The following is a 15000-nucleotide window of genomic DNA, read 5'->3' on the forward strand; positions in this document are numbered from 1 at the left end:
ATGGCGACGTTTTGAGGGTAAAATGATGGCTGTAGGGCAAACACTGTGGACACAGCAGCAGTTGAAAGAGAAGTGTTTAAAATGAATCTTGGCACAGTGAGAGAGAGCGCTCGTTAAGCAGGCAGGTGTGAGCCTGGTTGCTATAGTGACTGCACCCAATGGCCCCATACACACGCAGACATGCACCTCACTTTTGCTGCTTAAAATGAACAGAAAAGTCAGGCCGAAACAAATCGCTCCCAAATGAAAAGTATAAGTCGTATTCACAAAATTCTTTCACCGTGAGCGGCAGCAATGTCCAGTCTACCTAATTCTCAGTTTTCATGCCTGTGGAGTTTATTATATGGACGTGGTGACAGTGTAAAGACAGCCATGTCTTCTGATTTTCAAACGAACCTTCTGAGCCATTTTAACATTAGAGTCTATGGAAGAGTTGGAGGGAGGAGGCTGTGCTTTGGTGACATTTATGAAAGAACCATAACACCTAGTACAATAGTAAACACATTGGATGAAAGAGGACAGCGATGGCTACGTTTTGAGGGTAAATCAGACCTGTAGAGCAAACGCTGTGGACACAGCAGCAGTTTTAAAAATATTTTCAGATTAATTTTTTCGCTCCTCTCACTCTGGCAGTTGAGCTGTCTCACTCTAGCCCCAACATTCCGTCCCCATACACACCATTATAAACTCTGAAACGGCTGAAAAATCATCATGAAACTTAAACTGGAACTGAAGAAAAAGTATAATAGATATTGAAAAGATAAATACAAGTTGAATAGTTGAATGTCTTGTCTTCGTTTTTAAAGTTTGAATGGTGGCTCTATGTCAATGTATGTTGAAGTAGATACAGTTTGAAAATGAGTAAGTTGAATGAGGATTTGAAGGGTCTCCCCATTGAAATACATGGGAAATTTTTGTTGAAAAAAGTTGAATAATTTTAAAAATATAAATGTTATAAATGAAAAAAGTAGAAGCAGTCATGTCCAAAAGAAGAGGAATCTAACGGTGTTTGAATGGTTTTTCTAAGTTGAGCGGTTTTGAAGGAGTTAGATGCCAAAAAGCGTCACGGAATGTTGTTAGATAATAATAATAAAGATTTGAAGAATAATAAATGCTTTTACAAGCATTCACACTAATAAAGATTAGAAGAAATACTGTGAATGCTTTTACAAGCATTCACACTAATAAAGAAACAGAAGAACAATATTGTGAATGCTTTTACAAGCATTCACACTAATAAAGATTTGAAGAACAATACTGTGAATGCTTTTACAAGCATTCACACTAATAAAGATTACAACAACAATACTGTGAATGCTTTTCAAGCATTCACACTAATTAATGGTAGGACTTCTCAGAGCAGTCTTGTAGGAATGGGGTGTAAAAGACACGTTGATGGTTTGGAGGAAGTAATTACTGAAGTTAACTCAGAAAGCTCAGTTGGAGAAAAAGAGTCTCCAATCGATTAATGCTACTGAAAGTAGCTGTAGATAATGTTACGTATGTGAGATGGTTATGAGTAACTTCTTATCTAGTGGTTAAAATTTTAGTTTTGAAGAGATTCACGAAGTCTTTACTAGTTACTAGTTAAGGTTAAAGGAATACTTGGCCCAACTATTTTTTTTTTTTTTTTTTTATCAGCCTGGCTACAGTGCTGCAGAGAAACCTAGGGTTCTTTTTATTTTCTTCAGTGCAAATGTATTTCCTTTTATAGCCATCCTTATTTAGAGAAATGGGCTGTGGTTGATTTGAAATGAGTCCTGTTCCCTATCATACGCAAATCATACAGTAAGAACAAATTTGTCCTGTGTGTTCATGTCATAAATCTGATGGTGATTTTGCATAAAAACTCTTTGCGCAGTTCTTTTGTGTTGCACATGTTACTAAATGGGGGCCGTTGTCTTGAGCATGTCCTTTGCAGAATCTGCCACAATTACTCCAGTTCACTACCTCAACACCATCGACTAAATATGTAGGTGAAGCAGAAGAGGAAGGACATCAAGACGTTCTCAAAGGGTTTTCTGGCGTTTAAGATTTAGTCCTGATGTAAACTAAATTCCAGCTCAATTGCCGAGAACCGCTGTGGTTAGGGCTGCTCAATTAATCGAATTTTAATCTAGACTACGATCTGGGCTTTCAACGATCATTAAAAATGACTGAGCCGATTATTAGCACCTCCCTCGTGCTTTACTCTCGCGCTGCTCCGTGTGGCAAATCGAGCGCACCTCTCTGCGTTTCGACCACGCGTCACAAGAGGACCCGACTTCCTCACGCATGCTTCTGTTCCTTAATCTGTAGGTTGCAGGCACATCATGTTCTCACAAGAAATTATACTTAAGCAAAATAAAAGTTATCAAAGTAAGTAAATGTAAAAATCTCTTAACAGCTTGGTTTCATTTTACTGCAAAAAAAATGACTTTGCTCCAGCTCTGCATTACTGAGGAAATACACTGTGTTTACCTCAGCTTGGGTGCTTTGTTTATGACATATTTAATTTGCTTAAAGTGCGATTTACAAGCAACCTCATGCAAAGATGTGAGTTTAAAAACTAACAGGGGGTGAAGAACTTTGCTTCCTAATAGTTTGCCAACGCATGATCGATTTTCAGTGATCAAAAAAATCTGCTTTATTTAAGATTCTTTTTTAGCAGTTTCATTCAGGCGTCATGTCTAACGTTGTGCTTAATTCAAGCTTAATTTAGGCATGGCATTAAATTCAGTCCTGGCTCTGAATAACTGAAAGCTTTTCATTTATCGCTGCCAAAAAATACGTACTATATTTTTAATTCATAGGTTATCTGACAAAAGCACACTGCTGCCAGTTTGAGAATGAGTTAAAGATGTTTTCATTGTAGCAGTGTACGCCCATTCCTACAGGTCAGATGTCAAAACTGGCCAAAAGTCATTTTATTATTTATTTGACACACAGGTTCAAAGAATTTTAATCAGTATAACAAGAGGCAGATCTGCTTACACAGACATTTTTTTCAAAATAAACATGTATTAAACAAACAACAGAAGAGAGGCTTGAGTTATACCAAATTTATTTATAGACATTTGAGCTTTTATGTGAAAAACATGGAACAATAATCTCTTCTTTGCTTAAACTTTGTTTAAGCATTGGAACTACTTCATTTGTTCAGTAGCTAGCCACATGAAAAACACAATTACACAGCTCTGTTAAAAAACTGCAACCAAATCAATTTAATATTCATTCAAATGTCACAGCTTAAAGGCTCAGTCATGTTTATTTTTTTGTCTTCTGGGGGGTGATGCATGAAGTGATGCACTCAAGATTGTGAGCGATATTCACCTATACACAAATATTTGATAGGGTTGCTGTAAGTGCTAATGTCTGCATTTTTGATGTTTAAGGGGATTTTTCTCGTGTTTATTCCTCTTCCCTCTTCAGATTCAAAGAACCCAGATCACCACCAGGCTGAAAAAAAGAAAAGTGTTGCTGCGAGGCAACCACCATTCTGTTGCTTGCTTTTAGACGAGTATTTATTGTTCCGTCCATTCAAAAAGAACATGTCCTTGTGACATCTCAGATATTGTTGTCAGGGATAAGATCATTTTTGTGTCAAGATGTTAATTTTGGTCCGTATCGCCTGAAACTAACCGGCTGTCCAGACAGACTGAAGAATTGCTTGGCGAGTCCAGGAGCATTGGGTGGAAAGTTGCTTCACATTCCTCTGGAGTGCAGAGTGAAAGTGCTCTGAAGGCTGAGCTGGCAGCTGTGGTTCCTAGCACTTAGAGCGTCATGCCCTCTGTCGGTCAGCTGTGCACAGCGTTAGACTCTGTTATAACAGCTACTCTATGTGCATGTGTATGAGCTCACATGCTCATAGAGCCTTTTTTCCCTTTTTGTTAATGTTGGTGTACAAGTACAGTGACTTGTGTGGTGTACCATCTTTTCGATTTCTGGATGTTCTGTGGACAACATTTAACTGTCACGTCATACATGGATTGTGATTATTAATACCTCTGTACCTCACTGTAGTAAAAAGAAGCCTGATTCTTCCCTGAGAAGTTGGGGTGGAAGTAGGTTGCAAAACAGAATACAGATGTTCAGTGACTGTTGGAAAGCTTAAGCGGCTTAAACTCTGTTTCCTGTATGAAATTTGCCAACTGGATGTGTAGAAGGATATCAGCTGATGTGGGCTGGGACAGACATCAGCTGATCTGCCAGGATTGTGGTAGAGCCTGACTTAATGGCTTGCCTGAACTGATGCTACATCTCTCTTTCTTTCTTTCTTTCTTTCTTCATTTCACAGCAAAATCAAATAAAAAAATGTATCTATGTTCTTTTCTATATCGCAGTTTCTTTTTAAATGTGTGAAATGACGGGATGTGGACTTTAATTATTTTAAAGTGACAGACAGCTCTGAAGTTGGCTCCTGGACTTTGTAAGCACTGTTTAAGTCCTGTTTGTGTAAATGTAGTCTTTGTGTCCCTGTTTGATGACTTGTAAATACCTGCTCTGTGCACAAAACCAAACCAAACCAAACCCATTCAGGGATGGCTCCAATGGGTGGACCATGTCTCAGAGAAGGGGGGTGTTGTGGGGAGCGTGTCAGCCAGAGTTTGCTGACAGCCCATGATTCCTCAGTGAACTGTGGCTAGAGTGTTTATGTGGCTGCATGTTCTCATAGTAGACTCTGTGTGTGTGATCTGGTCTGTGTTTATGTCTAAAGGAGTATATATGGTGCAGTGTAGCATAGCTGTGTGATGTAGCCACAGCTAAATATGGAAGCTTTCTTTAGATGGCACCCTGAGATCCATCAACAGGCAGAGTCAACTCTGAAAGTGTTTCATGAAACTGAAATTTAGATTTAGTTTTGGATTTTTTGACACCATCTGAACTTCCTGTGTTCCAGGTTACCTTCAGGAGGCCTACCTGTGGACCAAGCAGGTCCTGTCCATCATGGAGAAGTCCATGGTTCTCCTGCAGGATGTGACCGACGGTTCCCTGTATGAAGGAGTAGCATATGGGACTTACACCACCCGCTCTCTCTTCCAGTACATGTTCCTGGTGCAACGCCACTTTGCCATCGGCCACTTCGACCACTCTTGGCTACTTAAACACTTTGCCTTTCTGTACAGGACCATCCTGCCCGGTAACAGTGACATCACATGCTGCCAGCAAAATTAATTATGTGATTTTTTTGTTTTTGTTTTTACTGTAATGGTTATATTTAGGCAAGCACATAAAAAGTCAGTAACCTGTGAGGAAGTGTTTATTCAGCTATGAGTGGCTGAGACATCTGGCTTATGCCTACTAGAACGCTTTCAGCCAAAGGCCTCATTATGTTAACTTAGGCATGAAAATTACCTCAGGCTGCCCCGCTGGAGAGCACCCTCTCCTCTGAACTGATATGGGGTATGCATGCGTGTAGTTATTACCTTTCTGGATGTCTGACAAAGCTGTGCTGAGGCATACGGGGATCTGTGGTGTCCTGGGGGTTTTGTCTGGAGGTCAGGGCGAGGGTAGCAGTGGGAGGAGGGGCCCCCAGGTCAGACTCGAGCATTTTGCAGCCCATTGCTGACAGTTTCTATATTGTAGCTGAGCAGCAATTCTGCACCCAGAAAGCACCTCTAATTGCACTGGCCAGGAGAGCCTGAGCTTCAGAGCCACAATAGCAGCTTTCTCCTCCTACCAGACAGGAAGACAAGGCCAGATTTTCCCAGACTGGCCTCGGAGCAGCCTGAATGATCGCTGTCCCCACACTGTCTGTGTTCTTCTTTTGGGATCTTGTGAGATGAAATAATAAGAGGTTTAATGTTACTTAATCTTTTACTGTTTTTAATGTTGTGTTCTGTTTTTGGTGTGTATTGGAACAATAGCTCAAGCTGAAGCTTCACAGTTTAAAGAAGCTAAAGTGTCAGAAGACAGTTGGAATAAAAGGAAGTTACTGTCAGTTTAAGTTCCAGTATTAGTCTGAGTCTTGAATGGAAATGAAGAGATCCCAAGTGCTGTAATGTTAATTGCATGTCCATATGCTATTTTATATAAATGGCAGTTTTACTTACCATTGCTACTTTTCCAGACAGATTTTGAAATAGATAACAACATTATAATAAGTCAGTAGTATTTTGACATGTAATTTAATGAGGTGCGATTTTTAAATGACTAAATCCAAAATTTCAGAGTAGTGTTTTTTTTTTAACTTTCCTCTCATTAACTCATATGACGTATAAGATTTATGTGCTCACACTTAAATTTAGGTTGGAGATGGTTGGCGTGGGTAGTTTTGCGTAGTATATTACCATGTACAATGATATTTAGAAATCCAAGCAGTATAATTTGTTTACTTTACTTGTATGGAGATGCAGTGTTTATGTTATTTAATCAGTTATTTTTTATCATGTGTTGCATGAAAACGCCACCAGAGCACAGAGTCTACTGGTGGATGAGAGCAGCTGAGCTCAGAGAGCTATAAAAAAAACGCTTCCTATTCTGATTGGTTACAAATTTCAAATAGTAACTAAATAGTAACTTTTTGGGCTGTTGAGTTTCCATATATCTGTGACAGGCATTATCTAAGGAGATGATTTTTGTGACATAGTGCCATATATTCCAGTTACCTGGATTGATACTAGTGTCAAACCTCTGTGTTTACCTGGGCACTCGAAACGCTTACTGTAAGCCACATCCACCAGTGTACACCCGCTTTCATCCCTTTAAGCACTGTCCATCACACCTACTCCAATGCATGCATTTGGCATTGCCAGGGATCGACCCATGCTACCTCCTGAGTTGGGATAGACCTTCTTATCATCCTAACAAACATGACATTGTGAGTTGTCTGTGTCAGGAAAGTGTGAGGGCACCTAAAAACAGATGCCACCCAAGCAGAATGAAGGCTAGGGTGAAGTACAAGCTAGAGGGTGAATAATGAAAAAAGGTGGAAGGTCAGTTGTAGTGGGTGTTGCTGAAAGACTGTGGAGGATTGTTGTGTATCTTTGTATTTTGTATGGTTGCGTATATGTTCTAAAACTGTTGATAGGATTAGAGAGTCAGTCAGTTGAAATATAAGTGATCAACATTCTCATAGACGTTATTGTCAGTTCATTTGCAGTGTAACTGACAAAAGGAGTTCACTTAAAGTTAAATGAAGAAAGGTTATTTTCTATACAGACACAAGGAATTTAATTCTACCCATGGTCCAATGCAAAACCAATCTAAGTACTGCTGTGCGAAGGATAAAATGAAGACATTAATTTTGGTTCGAGTTTAAATAACACTGAAAGCATGGCCTTTATCAGTCCAAAGAGACTTACCTTGACAGTGTTTGTGCTATAAGTTCCCGAGTGTTTGGGTTTGATAAATGATTTACTGTGATTACATGTTGTAGTTACTATAATGGGTTTCTAAGAACCCTCTCAACAACAGAGAGCAAGAGTTTTCTTATTTAATTATAGACAACAAAACAGTGTGAACAATTTGCATTTAGTGTGGAGCTGAACTGGGCCACAGAGGTTTAAGTTGGGGGATGCACTTTTGTTACACATTTGTGATCACAAGCCAGATCCTTTCATAATGAGCTTTGCGTGGTTGAGTTCTGTAATTTGCAAAGAATTCATAGTGTTTAAAGTGCTATTTTTGCACATTTTCGGCTCGACAAACCTCAAACTCACTCAGTACAACATTTTATTTGTCATGTGTACCCTTTACAAATGAAATATGAAGGTGTTTTTGTCTTCTTTGTGTTTTTACCATCTCACCAGGATTTCAGCGAACTGTAGCAATTGCAGATTCCAACTATAACTGGTTCTACGGGCCAGAGAGCCAGCTGGTCTTTTTGGACCGCTATGTGTTGCGTAATGGCAGTGGAAACTGGCTGGCAGATCTGATTCATCAAAACAGGGTAATGGAAGGGCCGGGGCAAGCTGGAAAAGGCCAGCGATGGTGTACTCTCCACACAGAGTTCATTTGGTAAGCTGCTCAGGTTACTTTCATCATTTTTTTTGTTAGTGACAGTACTTTACCATACACTTCTGTACTTCTTGTCAGGGGTCACTTTTTGGTCATTTGGTCAATTTTGCATGTATATTTAAATGGATAATATGATAAATTGTTGCCTTTTATTTTACACTTGCCAATATTGGGCTGGAAGATCATCCATTTGACAGGACAGTTGGCCATGAGAGATGCCAGTCTCTTGGCAATGAGCATCTTAGACAGGTGCCACAAATTATTCTTGCACCAACTGTGGCTGCATGGCATTAGCTAAGAGAACTGCGAGGCAGCACTCAGCCTGACATCCTGATTGTCAAAGTTTTGGTACCAGCTGTTTCTCACTGCAACGTTTGAGCTACTGGGAAGCCTTGGTCACCGACCTTTGGGTGCTAACCGGCACCTAACAAGTGTATTGTGGCTTTCCCCCTTGAAAGCAACAGGCTTGCAGATTTTTCCATACTTGGGTAATTAGTTGACATGCGGCCCTACTCAAATGCAGACCGTCTTAGACATAAAAACTCTTCTTGTGTTTGTTCAGTTGCTGGGGAAACTGACCACAGTCGTCTAAGGCATCCCACTGAGGCTTCTTTCTTTGGGCCCCCTGCAGGTTTGGATCAACAGCTTGGGCCTTGATCCCCAAAGGGACCAAAGTAGGCCAGTGGTGGTGTTGAAGTGGTGCCTACAGTCTCTGGACACCTGGAGGAACTGGACTTTTTTGACTAGTGGTATTCCTTTGGATCACTTCCCTTCCACGGGGAAGTAGTGTTTTAGATTACTCCCTCTAAGGCTGTGGTATTTTAAAGTAAAAATGACTGCTCTAGGATAATAACACCAGCCACAGCCCAGTCCTTGATGGTTCTTTTAAATGGTGTAATGAGTCGGATACTCAATTTAACATGTCTAGGACGAAATGTAATCTTTTTCCTTGAAAAAGAAATTATCTGAATGGGAGCATATGCTGCTCTGAAAGCTGTCAGTATCTTTCAGCATTGATGGTACATTTGCAGATGTGCAAAACTGGAATGCCATAGGCACTAATGAACCCCGATACCATCAGTGATGCATGCTTTTGGACTGAGCACTGATAACAAGCCAGAAAGTCCCTCTCCAATTTAGTCTGGACAATGCGGCATCCATGTTTCCTAAAATGAAAGTTACATTTCAACTTTGCCTGAGTTCATTTTAAATTGGCGGCATTTCTAGACCGTGTTTATAAATAGCTTCTTATTTTTAGGATAGAGATTTAATCTGCATTTGTGATGACAGGGCAAACTGTGTTCACAGACAATGATTTCTGGAAGTGTTGCTTAGCCCAGTGACACTGCATTAAATTATGCCTGTTTTAATGCAGTGTCACCTAAGTGCCCAAAGATCACCGACGGTAATGACTTTCACATGAGATTATTCACTGTGCTTTTTTAGATGTTTTGCTATCACCAGATTGAGAATTTGCAAATATTTTTCCAGAAATGGTAAATTTATTTACATTTTAGACAGCATCCCAACTTTTTGGAATTGGGGTCAGTAATATCTGTCCTCTGGTTCTGCAGGTATGACCCAGGCCTGGTCCCCAAACCCCCATCAGATTTTGGAACACCCAAGCTCCATTACTTTGAGGACTGGGGCGTGGTAACATATGGAAGCGCTTTACCCGTCAAGACCAACAGCTCTTTTCTGTCCTTCAAGTCAGGGAAGCTGGGGGGACGTGCCATCTTCGACATCGTTCATAAGAACAAGTACAAAGAGTGGATTAAAGGGTGGAGGAACTTTAATGCCGGCCACGAACACCCTGATCAGAACTCTTTCACGTTTGCGCCCAACGGTGTCCCGTTCATCACTGAAGCACTCTATGGACCAAAGTATACCTTGTTGAACAATGCAGTTTTGTTTAGTTCAGCCTTCTCAGGGAGTTGCTTTAAGCCATGGGCTGGACAGGTTACAGAAGCCTGTGATTCCAAGTGGTTAAAGTACAAGGTGGGGCCAGCTGCTGACACTCAGGGGAGAGTGGAAGCTGCTATAGAGAGGAAGGGCATGGTCTTTATCCGAGGAGAGGGACGTTCCGCTTACAATCCAGAACTGAAGATCAGGAATGTCCAGAGGAACCTGCTCCTTCTTCATCCACAGCTCCTGCTTGTTGTCGATCACATCCACCTGGATCCTGACAGCCCCGTCCGTGCCATGAGTGCCTTCTTTCACAACACGGAGCTGCCATTCCAAGGTACAAAGGTAGATGGTGTTCATGGAGCATTTATATCACACGGGGAGGATAAATATAAGATGTTCTGGATGGACGACACAAACTACAGTAACAAAGGGGTGGTAGGCTACTGGAATTACCCTCGAGGATACCCTTATAATGGCTCCAACTACGTGAATGTCACAATGCCATTGAGGTACCCTCACACTAGGATGGCCTACATTTTCTTTGGACCAGGTGTGGATGTGCAGAGCTTTAGCCTGCGTGGGGATAGTGAGAGGGTAGATATCTACCTGGCCACCAAGGACCACATCTACACAATTTACCTGTTGACTGCAGAGGTCACCAGCAAGCCACTTTTTGCCATGGTGCTGTTGGACAACAAGAAGATCGTATTTGAGAAGGAAGCAGCTGAGGTTAACAGCTTTCCGGAGGAAGTGGAGGAATACGTCAGCGTAATGGAGGACAATCTCCAACACGTCAAGCCCGTCTTCCAGCAGATGGAGAGGCACATCCTCGGACGGGTCCTCAACACCGTCAGCTTCCGAAAGACAGCAGAGCGCCTCCTCCAGTTCACTGACAAGAAGAAGACGGAGGAAGCCATTGAGAAGATGTTCGCTATGTCCAGAAAACAGAGCAAAGGTAACGGGGGGAAGAGAGTGAACCTCGGAGACAAGCTCTCAGAGACTCTAGCTGACATTTTTGCACAGATTGAGGTGAACGAAAAGAAAGAGAGACAGAGAACTTCAAAGCGCACATACGATGACAGTCCAGAAGAGGGCGATGCAGATACGCGGGCCTTTGTGGATTACGCAGACAGCCGCAAGAACAGAAAGGGGGGCTTTTTCAAGGGTCGTAAATTCAAGGAAGTTCACATGGTCGCCACAGCAGGAAGCGACAGTTTCCCCAGCACGGCTTCCTACATACGCCTGTTCCTCCTCCTGAACATGGCCATCTTCTTTTTACTGCTGGCTGTGCTGCTGACTCGCTTTAAGAGGGGTCGGAGTCTGCACACACAGAGATGTTTCTACAGCATCCTTCTGATCGACTGCTTCATCCTGCTGTACCTCTACTCCTCCTGCTCTCACATGCAGTGCTGACATCACGAGTGTACTGAGCACGCCAGCTGATCCGTGTGCAGTTCGAATGACCTCACACCTCACTCTGAGCCAGGTCTTATGACAGGAGTAAGGCCACTGTTCCATAAAACAGAACTGAGATTTCAAGAAAAAAAATGGGAAAAAGGTGGAATGTTCAAAGATTAATTTTACAAGAAAAGTGTTGATGTTGTGAGACAAAGTTAAATCACAAATCCAGCTTCCATCTCATAGTATGAGCATCTTGTAACATTACAGCTGGTATCAGTCAGGCAAGTTTTGCTCCTAATCTCATGATTTCTAGCACATATTATTGTCACCTGTATTATTGTAATATCACAACTTGCTTTTATTCTCACGGGTGTGTAATAATTCCAAAGTCAAGACTGAAATCATGGTACAAAGATTCACGATAACATCTCATACTGCAATACCCACGTAGAGCTGTAAACGCCAAGTTAGAGTGCTAGTCTGGTGAAAGCTGTAATGATTTCAGACTGCTCAGGTAAAAAATGAACTTGAAATACAGAATCAGAATAATAGAGAGTTTGTTTGTGTTGTGTTTATTTTTCATTTCAAGCACAAAGATAAAGCAGCATATATGTGCCAGTGGGAGGGCACTAAAGGTAACCACGGTAACAGATACTTTCAGCTCCTCCCTTATTTCCACAGTGGATGGATCCATGTTTCGATTAGGCACAGAATTTATACCAGATTTTACTCTTATTTTTTAATTTTTATATGTATAAAAAACAGTTAATGGGAATGTTAGATAATTAATTTGCATGAGCTAATTTAATGTTTGTTGCTTTTGTCTGAGAAACATTCCCTGACTCAGGATTGGCAGAGAGTCAGCTTTGTGAAACACTGGCAGAAACGTTAAGCCGCGCCCCCACCCACATATACTTCTAATAATTTGTTTTATTTGAATAAAAACAACTTTTTAGCATGTGAAGATTTTTTTTTATTTGAACGTTTTTGTGTACAAAACAATCTTGGAATGTTGACTTTAATGTTGTGATATAAATCTTAAAGTTCCATACTTACACAGCCCAAAATCACACATTTACCTCAGGGCTACTTAATGATTACTGATCTATAGATCAGGACTGCATTCTGGTAATGAGTGTACACTTATGGGAAAAAACAGTAGTCGTTTTTTTGTCATCTCACAGAAAAATCATAGTATGAGACATGCAGTATACATAAACATTTACTGTAAGAGTTTTGTCTTTTCCATGTGGGTATTCTTGAAGTCTCTGACTGTTTCTAACAGTGGCTTTAATTCTGTGGGATGTAATGAGTCTGTTTAGGAAAAGCAGTGATTCCAAGTAGGAATGTTTGAATTGCCAAGATAAGAGGAGACCACCTCTAATATAGTAAGCTTCTGTGGAGCTTTAGAGATCTGTGTGAAGTACTCTGAGGTGTTCTCAACTACAATGCCATCTCCACATCTGTACTTGAGATTTGTCTTGCTCTACACAATTCATAGCAACACTTGTAAATGTATATATTTTATCTTAAAACAAAAATATATTTTTTGGTCTCTCTGTTTTTTTTACCATTTGTAAATAAAGTTAGAACATGCAGAAGTTTGCATTCGCTGTGTTGTGTCCTGTAAGCGTGTTACAGTATGAGCAGTACTATGGCCACTGCAGCATTACAGCTGTGGAATCAAATGCTGATCAACACTTCAATGTGTTACATCACTTACTTTTTCATGTACTGTTGGCTGACAGGGTTGTAAATTGGTGTAACATTAGAGTTTGGCCCAGTGACGTGACCATACACAGTGCTAAGTTCTCAACTAACACACCCTAGCTTAGCTAGCAAAGCTGCATTTATAAACTGTACAGATGTAATGCACAGACACATTCATCTGATAATTATTGTTGGGTAACAGACTTCTTGGACCATCTCTAGCACACAATACACAATATTATTTGTCAGATAGTTCTATTAAAAGTTTATTTTCCACAAGATACTAAAAGTACAAACAGTCTGTGCGGTCTAATTCAGGGATGCTAGTTAGCAGAGGTGTGGACTAACATGTCAATAAAGCAGCCACATCCCTAACCTTGAGCCTTTCCTGAAAATTTACAGTTGCTATGAAAGACAAAATTAGCCACAAAGGCCAAAACTGATGTTTTCTATCAGGCTGTGAAATGTTTGTGTGTTTAAAAATGGGTGGTTGACTTTCTTTTGTGGACATTAGATGAACTGCAGTTTTTGGCACCTTGTTTGCGTTATTGTTCAGCCCCAGAAGAACACATGTGGAATGACACCGGCACCCCCTGAAATATGCCTGTTCTGCCTCATTCGTAGTCTTCACAGTGCCATTCTATTGTACACATCAAGAGTGCAGCTTGTCTCCAAACACTGTTACAGAAAGCGGTGGAGGAGGAAATATTTGGAGTTGTCACATCAACTCCTGACTCCACACGGACAGAAATGATAAGCAGTCATCAGCAGCTCTCATATTCCAGCTGCACTGTTTTGTTGTTGTTTTGGAATAAAACCTACCTCGCGTTGTCTCTTGTTGAGATAGTAGCTGATGTAACTGAAACATCACTGGCTGGCCTTTTATTGACTTCCATCAGCTCCCAAACTGGGAGTAGCATTACTTCAAGTGAAGTTCACTCCACTCCTCACAAAAACACTGTGAGCTGTTTCTTTATGATTGAGTAGATAATTACCTCCAGATGTGTTCCCAGCATCTTGCCTTACATGAAGACCGGCTTCTGTTGACAGTTTAAATGCTCATTTATTTCCTTTATTTCAATAAAAAATAAAGCCTCCCTGGGCCAGGCCTGACGGGCCAGTTCAGCTCATGTTTGAAAAACATGTCTGATGAGCTTGAACCCCAAAAAGAGGCCAGCCATATAACCCCACTTAGAATGTGATAGAGTATTAAATGCTGCCCTCTGCTGGACATTTTAGGGTTATAACCGATATATACAAAGTGACACCATAAGATGAGGCTGTCTGAAGCTGGTTTCTTACTGAATTATCCCCTAAATCCTTTCTGGGTTTACTCTGCTGTGTATATAAAGATGGATAGTTTTTGGATTTAAATAGTGGAAAAGAAAAGTCCCTTGACACAGAAGACTTTTTCATGGCCATATGGTAAACCACTCTTGACCTCAATAAACACTGTCCTAATGAGTTTATTGTTTTGAATTTTAATGAGTACAAAGTGAGATACGTTTATCTTATTGGATAAAACAAAGTTCAGAACATATGGCCTTGCATCTTCAGTACTCTTGGGGGGCTGTTTCTCTTGGAGGGCTCCTTGGAGACATAGTTGACTTCTCATCCTAATTGCTAAGTATGTTTTGTAACAAACAAACATACACACACACTCACTTTACTTACGCTTTGTCCTTTGTATTTAGATTTTTTCCTATTTATTTTTCTTTCTCTCTTTTTTCTTCTCTCTGTCACTCTCCTTGTGTTTGACACAACAGTGCATTCAGATCATGATTCTTCTTGTTAAAACTGGCAGACAGGTTTTTACAACAAAACAAACAAAAAAAGATATGTTTTATTAAAAACACTCAATTAAATTATGAAACTAATTATTTATTTCTTAATTTATTGAGTTAACAAAGGCCTGTATTCAGCCTCCTTACGTTTGGCAATTGAAATAAAGACACGGGGAACAATAAACTCATCCAACCACACGGTGTCGCTGCTGCTTCCTCTGCGCTTTTCACATTTCCGCCTGTAAAAAGAACCTTCTCG

The 15000-nt window shown here is 40.6% G+C and overlaps 2 protein-coding genes and 1 long non-coding RNA gene across 6 annotated transcripts in view; all 3 read left to right on the forward strand.

Moving 5' to 3' along the window:
- Window positions 1-12848, forward strand: part of dse (dermatan sulfate epimerase) — a 28444-nt gene extending 15596 nt beyond the window's left edge. For 3 of the 4 annotated variants that reach the window (XM_039599062.1, XM_039599063.1, XM_039599064.1), the window contains 3 exons: window positions 4880-5119; window positions 7731-7938; window positions 9513-12848. In XM_039599062.1, coding sequence (XP_039454996.1) covers window positions 4880-5119; window positions 7731-7938; window positions 9513-11259 — 2195 coding nt within the window. In that variant the 3' untranslated portion in view covers window positions 11260-12848. Of the gene's footprint in view, window positions 1-4879; window positions 5120-7730; window positions 7939-8569; window positions 8718-9512 lie in introns of all 4 variants that reach the window. The other variant, XR_005608396.1, reaches the window with a different exon arrangement.
- On the forward strand, window positions 1453-4304 carry LOC120433191. The gene is made up of 2 exons (XR_005608397.1): window positions 1453-2358; window positions 3412-4304. It is a non-coding gene; the product is annotated as an uncharacterized LOC120433191 (long non-coding RNA).
- Window positions 12849-14972: 2124 nt separating the features above from the next.
- ndufaf4 (NADH:ubiquinone oxidoreductase complex assembly factor 4) overlaps window positions 14973-15000 on the forward strand; it is a 6838-nt gene continuing 6810 nt past the window's right edge. The window contains exon 1 of the mRNA XM_031750218.2: window positions 14973-15000. This exon is cut by the window's right edge and continues 195 nt beyond it. The gene's annotated coding sequence lies outside the window, so the exon portion shown is untranslated.

The sequence above is a fragment of the Oreochromis aureus genome, linkage group 15 (assembly GCF_013358895.1).
Source record: "Oreochromis aureus strain Israel breed Guangdong linkage group 15, ZZ_aureus, whole genome shotgun sequence".
In the NCBI taxonomy this organism is placed as follows: Eukaryota; Metazoa; Chordata; class Actinopteri; order Cichliformes; family Cichlidae; genus Oreochromis; species Oreochromis aureus.